Source organism: Gallinula chloropus (assembly GCF_964237585.1).
Source record: "Gallinula chloropus genome assembly, chromosome: 8".
NCBI classification, from domain to species: domain Eukaryota; kingdom Metazoa; phylum Chordata; class Aves; order Gruiformes; family Rallidae; genus Gallinula; species Gallinula chloropus.
The window spans coordinates 27,758,862-27,775,940 of record NC_140093.1 but is presented as its reverse complement, the minus strand read 5'-3'; the positions used below and the strand labels follow the sequence as shown (position 1 = coordinate 27,775,940).

Below are 17,079 nucleotides of genomic sequence, written 5' to 3'. Positions count from 1 at the left end.
TCAGGGAGGGACCTGCCTGCCAGTTTTCCTGCTGATTTCATTTTCTTAGTATTTCCTCCCTTGGTTCCCTTTTTTTTTTCTTCTTCTTCTTCTCCACTTATTATTTTTTCCCCGACAGCTGGAAAAAATAATATGTTTTGGTTACCTTGGTAACAAGGCTCCTAAACTTTGAGCTGGTCCAAGACATGCCTGGAGTTCCAGGACAGGCAGTCACAGTGGTGGAGGCTTGTCCTCACTTCCCAAAAGCAGCAGATGCTGCTCTCCATCAGGTCTGGGCACACGTGGCTCCAACCTATCCTCCCTGCCGACCCTTGTTTACTTGGGAATTGCTTACAAATTCCCAGCGCATGCCGTGGGATCGCCAGCGTAGAGTTACTTCATGCTGGACCCTATAGAGGGGGTGGTGGGGGGAATGAAATAAATAAAAGGATCGTGCTTTAAGGCTGTAAAAATGCGGGTGGGAATATTTTCCAGCTTGTGTCATTTGCTGCTGAGGCCAAAATTCCCATTCTGCCTCTCGCTGTTGGTGTTTTTCTCCCTGAAAATCACTTTTTTCCTCATTTCTAGCTCTGTAATTCCTTGAAAAATCACTTCTTTCCCTCATTTCTGGCTCTGTAATTCCTTTTTTTCCACCCCTATCATCATCCTCCTCCCTGCAGCTTTGGAGTGCCAAGGTGGGGACCAGCTGGGGATGAGCAGGGAAGGGGGTCAGCCCCAGGACCCACCATCAGGACCGGGCATCTTCCTCTCATCCCAGCGCTGATGGTGGGTGCAGCATCCCATCCCATCCCATCCCATCCCATCCCATCCCATCCCATCCCATCCCATCCCATCCCATCCTGGCTTCAGTGAGGTAAAAACCCAGGGAGAAAGATGCCGTGGGGGATCTACACATGACATTGGGCTCCAAAGTGTCACCCTGAGGCAAAACACTCTCCAAGCTTCTCAGATGAGGGACTTGAAGGGAAGTGATTCTCCCAGTGAAAACTTCCAAGGAAACCGTGTCAAATGACAGGCACTGGAAGATGGAACTTTCCTTCAGCCTGAAGCCAGGAGTTTTCCCCAGATTTCAGGGTTTCTGTGGGTTTCCCAAGCAAGGAACAGGCCCCTTTCACTTCCAAATGGGCGAGCCTCTCACTTGGAACCCCCACCCCCAGAGGTGTTCCCATGCAGTGACTCAGTGCTGCTGTTCACACCTGGGAAATGCAGCTCAGGGGGGTTTAAAGGGTTTGGGTTTTCTCCCCCTGTCCCCCAAAAAAGGGGTTTTAAAGGGTGGTTTTATTCCCCAGCCCTGAGCGATGGCTCCAACCAGCTCTGTCGCCCGCGGCTGAGCATTGTTTGCTCGTCCTGCTGAGGAAGTACCATGAGCCTCATCCCCCTTTTGCTTCCAAATCTGCTTCTAACAACCACAGGGTGGGTTGTTTGGGTTTTTTTTTCCCCACCTAATTAATTAATTAATCCATCCCTGGCTCCCTTTGTGGCCTGAGCCCTTTGCAGCACCCTGTGCTCGTGCCGGTCCCATCGTGCCAGAGGATGTGCCATGAACCTCCCAAACTTCCCTGCTGCAGCAAAACCCAACGAGCAACTGAAACCAACCCCTCTGCATCAGCTCTGGGAGGATGCTCAGTTCCTTTTCTTCCCAGTTCCCACTGGAATAATTCCAGGGGCACGTTTGGCAATGAAAAGCTTTGGGAAACAAGCCTGGCCAGGCGCCACATCACAGTGATATAGAGATAAAATGGGATTGTGGTCCACGGCGATCTGATCGCTGATGGATGGGGTGGGATAGTGTTTAGCTGGAAAATCCCATATTTTGCTCAAAAATGCTTCTTGGGCTTCTCCCCTTTGCACCCCCTGAGCTGCTGACCCTGGTGATGTGCGTGGTGCCCCAGGTGCTTATTGCTGCTGGGGCACGTGGGGATACACAAATGACTTACACCCAGGAGTAGTAGGATGGGTGTTGGGTGCAGCAAGTGATGGTGATGTGTGAGCTCCATGGGATGTTGTGATTTCAGAGCTCACATTACTGTGTGCTCCACTCGTGTCACCTGCTGGCTCCTCCAGGCAGCTTGTGTCCCCCATGCCCTTCATTCAGTGATGCTCAGTGTCCCACAAGCCCCCCACCTACTGCTCTGGGGGGCTAAGTGGGGTCTGCCTGGATGCTGGGGGTCCCCCATCCCCACAGGCAATGGCAGCTCTGCTTGACCAGGTCCCAAGACTCCTGGTCTGACTTTGCTCCAGGCAGGGAGGGCGACCTGGGGTCTCCAGGGGTCCCTGCTGACCTCAGCCACGCTGGGGTGTGCCATGACCCAGCTTTGCCAAGCAGGCAGCCCTTTGCTCTGGCTGGTCCCTGGAAGCGGGGTCCCGTGCTCTCCAGATGTTGAATCACCCCCCAGTCCTGCTTGCTGGCACCTTCTCATTACCCCCAGGGAGCTGTCAGTCCCCAAGCCTTTCACCCACACCCCTGTGGGTGCTTCTCCACCGCAGAGCTGGTGTCCAGAGCCCACCCACCCCCCAGGTCCCACCCCAGTGCCTTCCTGAGCCCCTGTAAAAGCCCAGTGCAGGTTTTCCCCTGGAGATGTCACCCAGGGATGAATCATAGAATCATAGAATTGTAGGGGTTGGAAGGGACCTCGAGAGATCATCGGGTCCAACCCCCCTGCCAAAGCAGGGTCCCTAGGAATCCATCAGCCACCCATCCATCACTGTCACCACTGTCCAAACCAAGCACTAGCTGCAGCTGGGAACTGGGGCACAGATCCAGCTGCACCATGGTGCATGAGCATGGAGAAGAGCTGCAGCTGCACCACCCTGCATCAGCCTTAAACCACTGACAGGAGGAGGCACAGTGCGGATCCTGCTTATCCTCCGCATCCCAGCGGGCACCAGCCTCCTCTTCCTCACTTCCCCAGCACCATCCATCCTGCCTCACCATGGCTCCTGGCCCGCCGAAGCATCCAGAGCATCCGAAGCATCCTGAAAATGTTGCCCAGATGAAACAACCCGGAGCCTTTCCCGCCGGGCATCCCCTCCTCCCGAGGGCGGGGATGCAGCTGAGGGTGGGCTGGTCCCCTGCCTGCAGCCAGCCCCAGCCCAAGGCTCCTGGTGCCGTGCATCCTGGGGTGCAGGGGAGGGGGGTAACCCCCACACCAGTGCCCAGGCAGCTGGCACATCCCAGACTCGTTTTTCGTGTGATGTACCCAGAGGAGGGAAAGAAGCCCCCCCATATCCCCCATCCTACTCACACCAGCAAACCCTGGAGCAGCAGGAGGAGCCGGTGGGGACGAGGGAGCCCTGAGCCCATCCTGTGCCTCCTGGCACCGGTCCTGAGCTCCTGGAGAGCTGCAGGTGCTGAAGCCCAGGCTGGAGAAGGGCTTTCCTTTGCCTGCCCCAGCACCTGGGAGGGCTTACAGGGGCCACACAGAACAGTAAAGGTGGAGGATTGCCTACAGAGCTGCTCAGTGAGAGGATGAGGAGGCAGGGAAGGTGAGGAAGGATTCCCAGCCCTGCCAGGAGACCTGTGGGACAAACCAAGGAACACTTGCTGTCTGGAAGGGCTGGGCAGCCAGGCTGCTCCCGTGCTGCTCCTGCATCATCCCTGGGGCACACATCACCCAGCCCTGGGGACACAAAGCCAGGAGCATCCCCAGCTGCCTGGGCCAGGAGAGGCCAAGCGCCCAGCGGCCGCATCCTGCCCACCACCGCCAGCCCGGGGCTGCTGCTCCACCACCACCAGATTTAGCCCCAAAATTTGCCTGCTGCTGGCTGCCTGGAGCAGGGAGAGCGGCATCGAGGAGCGAGTGTGAGCAGAAGGAGCCAAGGAACTTGTCTGCCTGGTTTTTCAAGGTCACAGAGGTGGTGGGAAGGAAAGAAAAGAGGCCGAGGGAGAAGGGGGGAAAAAAAGTTGACTCAGAAACCGCAGGGAATTTTTTGCCTTTTTAGAATACTGGGAAGAGAAAAAATAGCCACAGTTATTCAAAGCATCCGGGATAATAACAGCCTGTTTACTGTTTGCATGCAAAGATGGCAGGCAGGCAGCGCAGGGACGAGCAGTGAGGAATGCGCCGCGCTCGCACCGCAGCCCAACCGCTGCTGCTTAGCCCAGCAAAGCCTTCCTGAGCCCTGCCACCAGGCCTGGCCAGACCCCGGCGTGCAGGGACCTGGAGCTGGGCAGGATGGAGGGACACAGGGACCTGGAGCTGGGCAGGATGGAGGGATTACAGGGACCTGGAGCTGGGCAGGATGGAGGGACACAGGGACCTGGAGCTGGGGAGGATTGAGGGACATGGGGACCTGGAGCTGGGGAGGATGGAGGGATTACAGGGACCTGGAGCTGGGCAGGATGGAGGGATCACAGGGACCTGGAGCTGGGGAGGATGGAGGGATTACAGGGACCTGGAGCTGGGGGAGCATGGAGGGATCACAGGGACCTGAAGCTGGGGAGGATGGAGGGATTACAGGGACCTGGAGCTGGGGGAGCATGGAGGGATCACAGGGACCTGGAGCTGGGGAGGATGGAGGGATCACAGGGACCTGGAGCTGGGGAGGATGGAGGGATTACAGGGACCTGGAGCTGGGCAGGATGGAGGGATCACAGGGACCTGGAGCTGGGGAGGATGGAGGGATCACAGGGACCTGGAGCTGGGGAGGATGGAGGGATCACAGGGACCTGGAGCTGGGCAGGATGGAGGGACACAGGGACCTGGAGCTGGGGAGGATGGAGGGACACAAGGACCTGGAGCTGGGCAGGATGGAGGGACACAGGGACCTGGAGCTGGGGAGGATGGAGGGACACAGGGACCTGAAGCTGGGGAGGATGGAGGGATCACAGGGACCTGGAGCTGGGGAGGATGGAGGGATCACAGGGACCTGGAGCTGGGAAGGATGGAGGGATTACAGGGACCTGGAGCTGGGGAGGATGGAGGGATCACAGGGACCTGGAGCTGGGCAGGATGGAGGGACACAGGGGCCTGGAGCTGGGAAGGATGGAGGGACACAGGGACCTGGAGCTGGGGAGGATGGAGGGATTACAGGGACCTGGAAATGGGGAGGATGGAGGGATTGCAGGGACCTGGAGCTGGGCAGGATGGAGGGTCACAGGGACCTGGAGCTGGGGGAGGATGGAGGGATCACAGGGACCTGGAGCTGGGCAGGATGGAGGGATCACAGGGACCTGGAGCTGGGCAGGATGGAGGGACACAGGGACCTGGAGCTGGGGAGGATGGAGGGACACAGGGACCTGGAGCTGGGGAGGATGGAGAGACACAGGGACCTGGAGCTGGGGAGGATGGAGGGACACAGGGGCCTGGAGCTGGGGAGGATGGAGGGACACAGGGACCTGGAGCTGTGCAGGATGGAGAGATTACAGGGACCTGGAGCTGGGGAGGATGGAGAGACGCAGGGACCTGGAACTGGGGAGGATGGAGGGATTACAAGGACCTGGAGCTGGGGAGGATGGAGGGATCACAGGGACCTGGAGCTGGGAAGGATGGAGGGACACAGGGACCTGGAGCTGGGCAGGATGGAGGGACACAGGGACCTGGAGCTGGGGAGGATGGAGGGATCGGATCACAGGGACCTGGAGCTGGGGAGGATGCAGAAGGAAGTCCCAGCGCAGGAGGATGCTCCATCCAGCCGTGTGAGCATCCTAGAGGGACCCACCTCCATCCCCCTTCATCCCCCCTGGATAACAGCACCCACCCCAGCCCGTGGGTCCCCGCTCACTCTGGGGAATGGAGAGGAGCTCGTGGGGACCCCTCAGGAAGGCGATGGGGTGAGGGCAGGAGGCAGGGGGAAGGGCAGGGTTCGGCAGGCCCGGCAGGGAGAGCTTCATTCCTGCCGGCCCCAGGAGCAAGCCGGGACTTGAGGCTGGAGAAAGCACCGCGGTCTGCCCGACTGGTTTGCTGAGGAGCCGGCTGCGGGGCTGGCCCGGGGCGCTGGCACACTGCCCCCTCCCCGCAAGAGTCAGGCTTATTCGGAAGGCTGTGAAATTCCCTTTCTCCCAAATCCTGATGGGAGGAGGGGAAGGGGGGGAGGGGGCGTGTCAGCTTTTCAAAATGCTGTTTTCCATCCACGGGTTGGGACAAGCTTGTCTGTCCCCTTTCAGCTTGTCTGTCTGTCCCCTTGCACACAGGGATGCAGAGAGATAAGGACTGAGGACACAGGGACACAGGGATGGAGGACCAATGGGATGCAGAGATCAAGCACCCAGGGATGCAGGTGAACAGGACAGGGATGCAGAGATCAGGGACGCAGGGATACAGAGATATAAGGACTGAGGACGCAGGGACACGAGGATGGAGGAGCACAGGGATGCAGAGCTCAAGCGTGCAGGGATGCTGGGACCCAGGGACCAAGGACACAGGGACCACAGACAGAGAGGACAGGAGCAGGAGCTTTGGCTCCCACAGAGTGTTTCAGCTGCACCACGGTGACAGGTAGCCTGAGCAGGACCCACGCAGGATACAGGCCTGTGGGTCCCAGGGCTGCTGCTGGGGAAAGCCAGGGAGGCAGCGTGGACAGGGCGGAGGGGATGCCTGTGGTGACAGCGTGACAAGGCGGCGATAACGCCCGCCCACAGCCACCTGCCTTGTGCCAAGGCCTGGAGCTCCACCGGGCCAGTGCTCAGCCTGAGCAGCAACCCCACCAAAACAAACCCATCCCAGCACTGCCACCACTGCCCTGTCCTGGGGTGGGTGGGTGGCAGGAGGAGCTGTGACCTCCTGCCCCAACCTGCCAGGCTTGGGCATCCTCTCCCCATGGCCCCATCCCCACATCCACACCTGGGTTTGGGGTTTTTCCTTCCCACTTTTTTTGTGCTTCCCCCACTCTGCCTCCCCAAGCCGTGGGGATGGGTGGGGGTCCTCAGGGTGAAGGGGAAGGACCTGGGACAAGTCCCTGGGCCTAGAAAGCTGCCTGCAAACAGCCAAACCTGCTGCCCAGGCTGCTCTGCACCCAGATTCGGGTAAATAAGGCGTGGGGCGTGAGAGCTGCGGCATGCCAGGAATGCTGCCAGCCTTCCCGGGCGGCTGCGGGGCGGCGGGAGCTGGGAGGCAGGACAGGTACAGCCCCTGGCCAGGTGACACCAGGACTCCTGACATATTCCCAGCAGCAGCTCCCAGTAAAGTTCCCAGCCTGCTGGCCTCAGGGCTGGCCCCAATTTGGGGAGCACAGGAGGGGTCCTTGGACACGGAGGCGGAATTATTCCCCTGCCTGCAAGTCCTGGGGTGGAAGGAGGAGCACAGCCTGCTGCCCTTGGACCCACTCTTGCCCTCTCCCAGGGTCCCAGGAAGCCTCAGATTGTTATCCACCCTTCTTCCATGTTCCTGAGTGGGAAGGGTAGAGCCGAGCTGGCTCTCAGCATCACAGTCCCAGCACATCCAGAGACCCTCAGCCAAGCCCTAATCCACCTTCCAGGGAGGAGCGGGCAGCGAAGCCAGTTTCTTGCACCATCATCCTGCACATCCAGCCCCGAAGCCCATCACAGAGACGTCTCACACCAGACTTCCCCCTCCCTGGGGCCAGCAGAATTAAAGCCAATCACCCAGGAGCTGCCAAGCGATGAGCATCAGGGAAAGCCCCGTCGGGCTGGCGATGGCTTCGCTCGCCGTCTCTCCACATGGTGTGGGGGGAAATAAAGAGAGTAGCCTGGGTGGAGATTTGGGGTTGGTTTTTTTTTTATTAAAATATTGTTATACCAAGTGGAATGCTACAGCAACCTCGGTATAGGGCGGTGTAACGGAGCAGCCAGCTTCACCTTTAAATACTCAAACGATAACTTAAAACGCACAAACGAGAACTCGTCGTCTTTGGCGGGGGGGGGGGGGGGAAAGGGGGCAAAACCCACCCAAAAAACCACGTTCACAGCACGAAAAACAAATACTTAAAAAGAAATACCAATATTAATATAAAATATATTAAGTTGTGGGGTTGGGGTGGTTCCTCTTTCATCACGGTTTGTTCGTTTGTTTTCCCGCTCCTGTAAACAACGCCCGAGAACCGAACGCATCCTGGACACGTCTGGGAGAGAAAGGAGTACAAAAAGATGCAGTTGGCCAGCAAATGCACGTGTTTGAACAAGGAAGGAGGACAGAACGGAAATATATATATATATACACACACACACACACACATAGGTGAAGGGCAAGGACAGGAAGCACCCGAGCTGGGAGGAGCGAGACGCCAGCGCTGGCTACGGGCAGAAGCCAGCTGCCAGTAGCCAGGGATGCGGCGGTGGGCTGGAGCCACGGAGCAGCACTGTGCCCCACCGCCCCCAGCGCCCGCCCCGGGGTCGCTCCCAGCGTTCCCCCTCGGGCTTGGAGGGGCTGGCTCCTCCTCCTTTCATTCCATCAGTTATCGGTTCATCCTTCTGCTTCCCAGCGCTCACCCCCGCGCCCACGATAAACACCTGGAGGCAGGATGGGTGCGGGTGATGGAGGGTCCCGGCCATGTGGATCCAGGCAGTTGGTGGGATGCAGGGAGGGTCCCTCCTGGCTCTGCGCTCACAGGGATGCGGTGGGTTGTTGGGGTGCACGCAGAGGGATTTTTCCAGTTGGAGGCTGAGCGCGGATGGCCAAGCCCCACAAGCGGGGTGGGGATGGAGCCGAGGAGGGAGGGGATGGCTGGAAGCTCCCCCAGCCTCGGGAAGGAGGAGAGGCTGAATGGATAAATAGTTTGCTCCCACAAAGCCCGGCTCTGTTGGGTGGTGAGCCCCCGCCGCCACTGCGGGGTCCCTGGGCTCCAGCGCGCCCCGCGCTGCTGGGGACCCGAGCAGAGACAGTGGCCCTCCCACAACTGGGGGTCTTCGGCTGAGACCAAAGGGATGCTGCTGAGCTCCAGGCTCGGTCCCTCCTTCCCACAGGCTCCTCCATCCCAGGCAGGCACAGGCAGAGGGGCTGGCATGCAGCCCCGGGGTGGCCTTAAATCAGGATCTCCACCATGTCGGACAGGTCCGGGGCTCTGGCAGCAGCCGAGCTCTCTGCAGAGAAGGAAGAGGAGGAGCTGGAGGAGAGGTGAAGGGCGCTGGCACAGCCCCCACCCCACAGCCACTCCGCTGGCTCAGCCTCCCCCAAAAAGACCTCCACATCTTAAAAATGAAAGACCACCAAGGGACTGCAGGGCTCCAAACCCACCAGACTTCGCTTGTGCAAAGCCCATCGCCTGGATGCCAAGCCCAGGTGCTGGAGCATCTCCATTTTCCCCCCCAAAACCCTTCCCAGGCTGTCCCCAGGGACTCACCCAGCAAAGCAGCCGGGTGGTCGGTGCCCTCGCCCTGGGTGCTGCCCTCGGCTGCCCCGTCCGTCTGCGTGCTGCCGTCCTTGCTGCCATGCTTGGAGTGGGAGGGCAGGGGAAGGGCGGCGGGTGCTGCTGCCCCCTCAGCAGTGGCTTTGCCTGCTGGATGGAGGAGATGCTGTTAGGGGTTGCTGGAGAAATTCCCCCCTTTCACCCATCTCCCCGCTTCCGAAAGCACAGGGGAAAGTGTGGGCAGGTCCCTGCTGCTGTGTGAAGGCAGGGAGCGGGCAGGGCGGCTCCGGTTACCTGTGCTGCCCCGGGAGCTGCCCTCAGCCAGCCGGTCACTCTGGCCAGTCCCTGGCCAGCTCGGAGCGGCAGAGGCGGCGAAGATGGAGGGCACGGATTTGGCTGGCCGCAGGGAGCCCTGGAGGGCTTTGCTGGGGTCCCTCCGCGAGCGCTGCTGCAGGACCTTGATGACAGCATCCTTCTCCAGGATTTGGGCATGGAGGGCTTTCAACCTGGCAAGGAGAAGAGGCAGAAGCTGGGAGAGGAGCCAGAGGAAGTGGGAGGAGGAGGACGCGGGCGCTGCCCAGCCAGACCACGGCGTTGAGCCTGTTGGCGCCACGGACCAACCTGTTCTCCATCTCCTGGTGCTTGTGGCTGGCCAGGAGGAGGTCCTCGTTGAAGCTGCTGTTGGGGGAATGCCGCGGAGAGTGGCTGATGAGGGTGGTGTCCCGCTGAGCGGCCGCGGTGGCCGCCGCGTCCATGGCGAACTGCCGCATGGTGCACTCCTCCAGGTACTTCTGCTCCCACTTGGTCATGTCAGCTTCCAGCGCCAGGATCTTCTCCTCCTTCTCCCTCAGCTGCTCGGAAAGTGTGTGGGCGCTCAGCTCCGTCGTCCCCCCGCCCACGGCGCCCGCCTGCCTCTGTGAAAAAGGAAAGAACCCCAAAAGAGAGGAGGGTGAGGAGGTGCTGGGGGGGCACGTGGTGACCCACTGTGTCTCGCCGCCGCCCGCATCTCGCCGGTCCCCACCTGCTGAGCCCGCAGCATCTTCAGCTCCTGCTCCAGGCGGGTGCGGAGCCGCAGCTCGAGCTGCTCCCGCTTCTCACAGGCGGCCTGGAGCTGGCCCAGGGCTGCCTGCAGCCGCTCCACCTTCTCCACGTAGGCTCGTTTCTTCCGCAGCTCGGCTTCCGCCTTGGCTGCCCGCGCCTGGGCGCTGCCCAGCGCCTGCTCCAGCAGCTCTGCCCGCCGTCGCTGGTCCTCGTTAGCGCTGCGCAGCAGGGACACCTCCCGCTCCAGCTTCTCCCTCTCTTGCTGGTGCTCGTAGCCTGGAAGAGAACCTCAGGTGAGAAGGGTTCACTTCCCCAGGGCTGGTCCCCTCTTCCCTCCTCCAAAGCTGGATGCTACCATCCCTCCCTCGGCACACAAGTTGTTGGGCAGCTGGGGGCATCCCGACGGCCAAAAACCTGTTTGCCACACTAATTAGATTAATTAGGCTAAAATTTTGGCTAATTTTGGCTCGCAGAGGGTAAGAGCTGCTGAGTGTGAACCCAGCCAACTTAGGGCAGGGGATGGGATTCCTCCCATGTAATGCAGACACCACGCTGCCCTGCTAGAATCACAGATTTGGGTACATCCCCCCCCCTCCCCAATACCCCCAACACAAAACAGCCCAGAGCCGTGCAGCTGTAAGGCGGAGGAGGGGGGAGACGGGCCGAGAGCTGGCGCGGGGCGGGAGTGCGGGCTCCGTGCTGGAAGAGCCAGAGCGGCGGCAGGAATGTGGGGAATGCGGGTCACGCCGCCGGCCGGCCGGGATTAATGGCTCGAGTCCAGCGCCAAGAGCAGCTCCATCCTCCCTGGGGAAGGGTGAGAGCTGCTGCCTGCCTCCTCCTCCTCCTCCTCCAAAAGGCAACACGCGGAGCCCCGCCATCCTGCTCGCTCGCAGATGCCACGGGGAGCCCGGCGAGGAGAAGCATCCCCTGGGACTTACTCTGTGCCAGGAGTTTGGCCACGCTGCCCTGGTTGCTCTCCTGGCTTTCCTGGGTCTTGCTGGCCAGCTGCTTGTTCGCCGATTCCAACCGCTCTGGTCCAAAGGCAATTAAACCCAGTTAAGACTTAAAATACACAACTTTGGCTGGAGGGAGGGGGGAGAAGCTCGGCTCCAGGCAGAAACACACCGGGGAAGGGGAAAAAGGCTGAGGGATCGTGAGGACTCGTGGGGATGGGGACGGGGAGGGTGCCTCACCTTTCAGGTCACGGTTGAAGTCCTGGAGCCGCCGCATCTCGCCGTCTCTCTTGTTCCTCATGGCTTTCTCCAAGGCTTCCCGCTTGGAAGACGCCTTGACGAGGTTTTCGTAATCCTCGGAGATGCGCTGGATCTCGCTCTCCAGCTGGGGCGGAGGAAGGGCCAGCCCGGGGTGAGATATTCGTGGAATGAGGAAAAGGACAGGGAGACGTTGGCCAAAGCTCACCCAGGTTGCTCAGCCCAACCTGAGGGGGGGGGGACCAGAGCAGCTCGGTGCACCCCAAGGTGACCCCCCAGAGCATGTGTTGGGGCGGGGGGTGGGGGAATGCTGATTTTTATTTTGGGCCTTTCTCCTGGCAGGACAGTCTCTCGGCAGGTTTTGGCTCTGCCGTAGCCCGGCAAGCGGGGAACAGCCGCCCCCTTGTACCGGGTTGCACAAAGGGCTGTCTGTGGCAGGCAGGGATGGGGGGGACAGCCGGAGGGAGGGGGTCACCAGAGAATGGGCTCCTTCTGCCCTGCCCCGGCTGCCGCGCCGCCGAAACGCCAGCTGCTTGGGAGGGCAACAAGCCGCCGGAGAGAGGAGGAGGAGGAGGGATTAAAACACTAAAGGGGGTGAATTTTCACAGCAGCTGGTGGAAGGTTCCCCCCAGGGTAGGTGAGGGGTTAGGGTGGGGGAATACACAACCCCCAGGCCCCGGGGCTGCTCACCTTCTGGATGCGGCTGGCCTTCTCGGCGCAGCTCTCCAGCTCCCGGCGCAGCTTCTCGCTCTCGCGCTGGAGCCTCTCGTTCTCCCGCAGGACCGCGTCCGCCCGCGCCAGGCGGCTGCCGGCGGAGACCGCCTGGGCGCTCACCAGGGCCTCCACGCCAGCGGGACCCAGGGTGCCCGGGCACAGGGTGCCCGTGGGCGGCAAGAAGGCGGCGGGAACGTGGGTGGGCAGCACCCTGTGGGGAGGGGAGAGAGGGATGCTCAGGGGGCTCGGCAGGGCAGGAATGCTGACCCACATCTCCTGCCTCCCGCCAACGCGGTGCTCTCAGGTGGCCTCAAAGGAGGAGGGAGGCTCCGGGAAGCACCCATCCTGCTCTTCAGAGCTCTCCTAAGCATCCCTGAGCAGGAGGTAAGCTCTGTCTCGCACCAGTGCCTTGTCCTGACAGCTCCAGGACCCGGCTTGGGGGGGTCAGGATGGGTCCCAGACTCTCAGGCACACCCCATTTGCCGGCATTGCCCGAGGCGGACGACAGCGCGGCGAAGGACGTGCCCTGGGAGCTGGCAGCGTTGCCCCTTTTCCGAGTTTTCCACACAAAGTGAGGGCTCCTGGCACGGCTCCTCACCACCAAACTATTAATACACAGGCGGAGGAGCGGGGCCAGCCCGGCCGCCCCTCGCGCGGCCGCTCCGAGTTCCTCGACATCCCATGGGCGCCTCGGACACGCCGAGCGCGGCGGCCATGCACAGCCCGGCCCTGCTTCGCCGTGGGCTGCCGGCCAAGGGCCCGCATTCCTGCGGGATGATATAGGAGTGAGGAAGAATAAATACATCTTCCTCGTGGCTCTCCCCTTCCCCTCTTTGTTCCCTGGAAGGAGAAGGTTTTCCTGCTGGAGATGCTATCGTTCTCTGCCCCGAAAGCTCAGTGCAGCTGGGAGCAGCGCACGTCCTCCCAGCGAGGTGGCAATTCCCATCTTCCCAGTGTTTTCCACACTGGAAGAAGCCATTTCCAGCCGTCCCTAAATGGCCGGACCTCCAGGCTGCCAAGACCTCTCCGTGGCCCTTTCAGAGATATGCTGGGGCTTTGCTGGAGGCATCAAGCTGCCCAGAGCTGCTCCTCACCTCCGCTAACTGCCCCACACTGGCCCCGGCCCAGCAGTGATCCAGTGGCACCAGGAACAAGCTGGGGTCGGCTTCCCCAGTGTGGGGAGCACGTTTGCCTTCCACCCTGCCCCATGCCTGTTCCACATTTAGCTGTTTCCTGAGCCGGTTGCAGCTCCTAAATTAACCCCGAATTCCTCCCAGCACATCGGGAGGGGGTAGGGGCTGCCAAGGCCCCCAGGATTTTCATCACCAGTTGGGGAAAACGAACCACAACTGGGAGAAACTGGGGAGGGGAGAGGACTGGAGGGGTCCCTGTACACCCTGACAAGAGGGTTGACAACGGCTGCAACGCTCCTTGCCACATCCCACATCTTCCGAGCATCCACCCCAGCCGCTCCTGGGGCACCGTGGGTGGGAGGCACCCAGTGGGTACCCCGAAAGCAGAGCCCACGGACGGCAGGTTACCTCATCTCGGGGTGCTGAAATCCAGGACCTTCCCGGGAGCAGGGTCGGGGTTCAGCCAGGTACGTGTCCTGGGATGGGATGACGTAGGGATACTCCGGGGGAGGACCCCGCGGCTCCAGCCCCTCGGGGTGCTGCCCCCCTCGCAGGGCGGCGAGCTGGTGGTGGCGGGAGAGCTGGGGGTAGCTGTGGGAGGTGCTGATGGGGCTCTGCACCTTGGCCCCGTTCCTCTCCAGCGACATCCGCATCAGCCGCTCGCTCAGCGACCGCACGTGGCCGTGCTTCAGCTCCTTCAGCCCCTCGTCAGGGCGCCGGCCGCCGCTTTCAGCCCCACGGGGACCATTTTCCCCCCAAATTCCTGGGCCGGCTCCTCCGGGTTGCTGCTGCCCACCCCTCTGCGAGGCGTAGTACTGGGAATGGGCCTTGGCCTCCTCGTAGGTGGGGAGCTCCTCGCCCTTGTGCTGGGGCTGGCAGAGCCGATAGACGCTGTTCTCCAAGTAGACGTGGTCGGAGTGATGCTCCTGGCCCTGGGGCTCCTGCCGCGTGGATTGCTGCACCATTTGGCTCTCCTCCGGGCTGAGGCTCTCCAGGGAGGAGCGGGGAGTGCCGCCGGCACCGCCGCCGCGCAGGGCCTGCTGCTGGATGGCCAGCAGCGTGCGGTTCTCCGTGAGGTTGCCGTAGCGCAGCTGCTCCTGGATCAGGCGGTGCAGGACCGTCCCGTTGGAGTCCTCCGCCGTCCTCATCTCCGCCCGCACCGTCGGCAAAGCCACCTTCCCACCCGAGAAGGGCGTCCCCGGGGACCTCAGCAGCAACTGGCCACGTCGAGGCACCTGTACCACAAGGGGAAAAAGGGGGGATAATCGGCAGCCAGCCCCGGCGGGAGGCAGCGCGGACCCGCACGGACACGGGTGGGTTTTCCACGGGCCGGTCCCCGGCGCTGGAAGCGGCCTCCTCGCTGTGCTGGCTGAGAACCGCCGCTCTCATCGCACCCACGGCCTGGGCTGGCTCCGAGCCCCGGGACGGCGGCCGCTTTGGGAGTCGGGGCTGGCTCCGGCGCTGGCTCCCCACGGGCCCGGGGCATCCCCCGGCGACCGCGACTGCCCGCAGGCGGCCCCGGGGACCAAGCACGGAGCTACGGGGAGGCGAGCAGGGCCCAACCCCCCCCCCCCGCTTTCTTCCCCTCCCGACCCCCCCCCCACCTCCGCCGCCACCCCCGCAACCAGGGCGAGCCGAACCGCCCCCCCCTCGGGGGTCCCGGTGCCGGCAGGAGCCCCCCGTTCCCGCTCCCGTTCCGGGCCGGCGCGGCACTTACCGGGGCATGGCGGAGCGGGGCGGCGGCGGTGCTGCCCGGGGAGCGCGGCGGCTGCACTGGGCGTCCCGCCGGCAGCGGGGGCCGGCCCGGGCGCTGCTATGCCCGGAATGCAGGGGCCGGGCCCGCCCGCTCCGCCCCTCCCCGGCCCTCCCCGGCCCGGCGGGGCCGCTACCGGCAGGGGGAGCGCGGGCACGGGGGCGTGGGGCAGCTGCCCCGTGGGGAAGGGGCGGGGAGGGGGGGGGGGGGGGGGCGGCTTCGGACCCCTGGGGAAGGGAGAGAGCGGGATGTGCATCCCCAATCCCCGCTGCCACCCTCCTCAAAATCACCCCAACAAACCCCCAACCCCACCCCGCTCCCCCCCTCCCCCCCCCCCCCGGGGTCTTTCCCGGTGCCCACGGGCACCCCCAGCCCCGGGGATGCCCCTCGCAGACCCAGGGGCGAGCGCAGGCAGCGTGGTGCGAAGGCGAAGGGATGGCAGCCGGGGTGTCGGAGCGGGTGGCCGGGGTGCGCGAGGGGCCACAGGGGTGTGTCACCTCCACCATCACTCCGAGGGGGTCTTGGGGTGCAGGTGCAGGACCAGGCTGGGGGCTGGTGCACGCCGAATGCGTGCAGAGAGCTGGCAGCTGCTGGGCTGGGCTGGGCTGGGGATGGGGCTGGGGATGGGGATGGGGGGGGGTCGGTGAGCTCTGCCTGCCAGCTGTCCGGCAGCATAAATCTTCCTGTTTAATCACAGCTCAGAGAGACGCACCATTGTCTGCACAACCAATGCGGCCCCACAAAAACCTGCCGGCCCCATCTGCTCTGCCCTCACGCCCCCCCTTCCTCACACCCCCCTCCTCTCCCCGCATCCCTGCGGCTGGGGGATGTCAGCTCGCCGAGGGCGCAGCCAGCTCGGCCACTCCTTGCCTGTCAGGCACCGGGCTCGACACCCCCAGGTGAGCTCGACACCCACCCTGCCTCTTTCCTGGCCTCAGTTTCCCCTTCGGAGGCAAGATGCTGTTCACAGCACAGCCATGGGCCCGCGGTGGGCCTTGGCCACCCGCCATGGAGAGATCCATCAGGCACCAAGCTCCTCGACACCAAAGACCCCCACCCCACCCATGGGGGGGCTGCCCAGAGCCCCAACCCCACAGCCGAGGAACACACGCCCCATTCTCAGCCCCGAGCACCCAAGGCTGCGGGTGCAGAGCCCGAAGCAGTGGCTGCCGGCGGGGCCCCGCGGCGGCAGATGGCCGGAGCGGCAGCGGGGCGGCAGGTGCAGGGGAAAATTGCTAATTAGCTACGGGACATTGAGCTCCCATTCTTCAGAGAAGGAGCTGGAGGGGCACGGAGCTGGAGGAAGGGGGGGGCACATGGTGGTCTCCAGCCTCGTCTCCTTGTTTAGCTGCTGTGAAACCCAGCCCAGCCCAGCCCGGTGTCACCCCTGGGTTACCCGGAAAGCCACAGGATGTGATAGTGGGGGGGGGGGGGGGGCATGGTTTTCTTCCCAAAGATTGGAGGGGAAAAAACCTAAATGCCCAACACGGAGCAGGTGGGAGAGGCAAAGGCAGGGGAGCATGTGGAGAAGGAGCCGATGCTCGGAGGAAGAGGAGCGCTGCGTTAAGGTGTAGAGGGGAAGGATGCGGCTCCAGTGTGGGTATCAGGTGTACCAGAGCCTGACAGCATCCCCCCAGCAGGTCTGGAGCTGTGCTCAGCGCCCGGAGCTCACTGAACAGGGATGGGGCTGAGGAAACAAGGGTTATGGTGACAGGTCGAGTGCACCCAGCTGGGGTTTCAGAGGTGGGAATTAGCACCTGCCCTGCAGATGTGGGGGACACCCCAAAACCCCAGTGAGGGATGGTGCCTTCCCAGGTGGTCCTGCTGCTGCCTTCACGGAGAGGAGAGAAGGGCACAGCTCTTGTCCCCATGTCCCCAGGCATGTGCTGAGTCTAGAAGCACCAGCCCAGGCCCAGCGTCGGGTGGATGGATGGATGGATGGATGGATGGATGGATGGATGGATGGATGGATGGCTACATGGAT

The 17,079-nt window shown here is 62.6% G+C and overlaps 1 protein-coding gene across 1 annotated transcript; it reads right to left on the bottom strand.

The window, feature by feature from the left end:
- Positions 1-7,667: 7,667 nt before the first annotated feature.
- On the bottom strand, positions 7,668-14,490 carry AMOTL2 (angiomotin like 2; the record flags this gene model as incomplete). Its single annotated transcript, XM_084267278.1, has 9 exons — positions 7,668-8,977; positions 9,238-9,390; positions 9,538-9,749; positions 9,865-10,157; positions 10,265-10,560; positions 11,223-11,315; positions 11,478-11,622; positions 12,186-12,420; positions 13,751-14,490. The coding sequence occupies 9 exons, from the start codon at positions 14,488-14,490 to the stop codon at positions 8,919-8,921; spliced, it is 2,226 nt and encodes a 741-aa protein (XP_084123404.1). The 3' UTR covers positions 7,668-8,918.
- Positions 14,491-17,079: the final 2,589 nt, after the last annotated feature.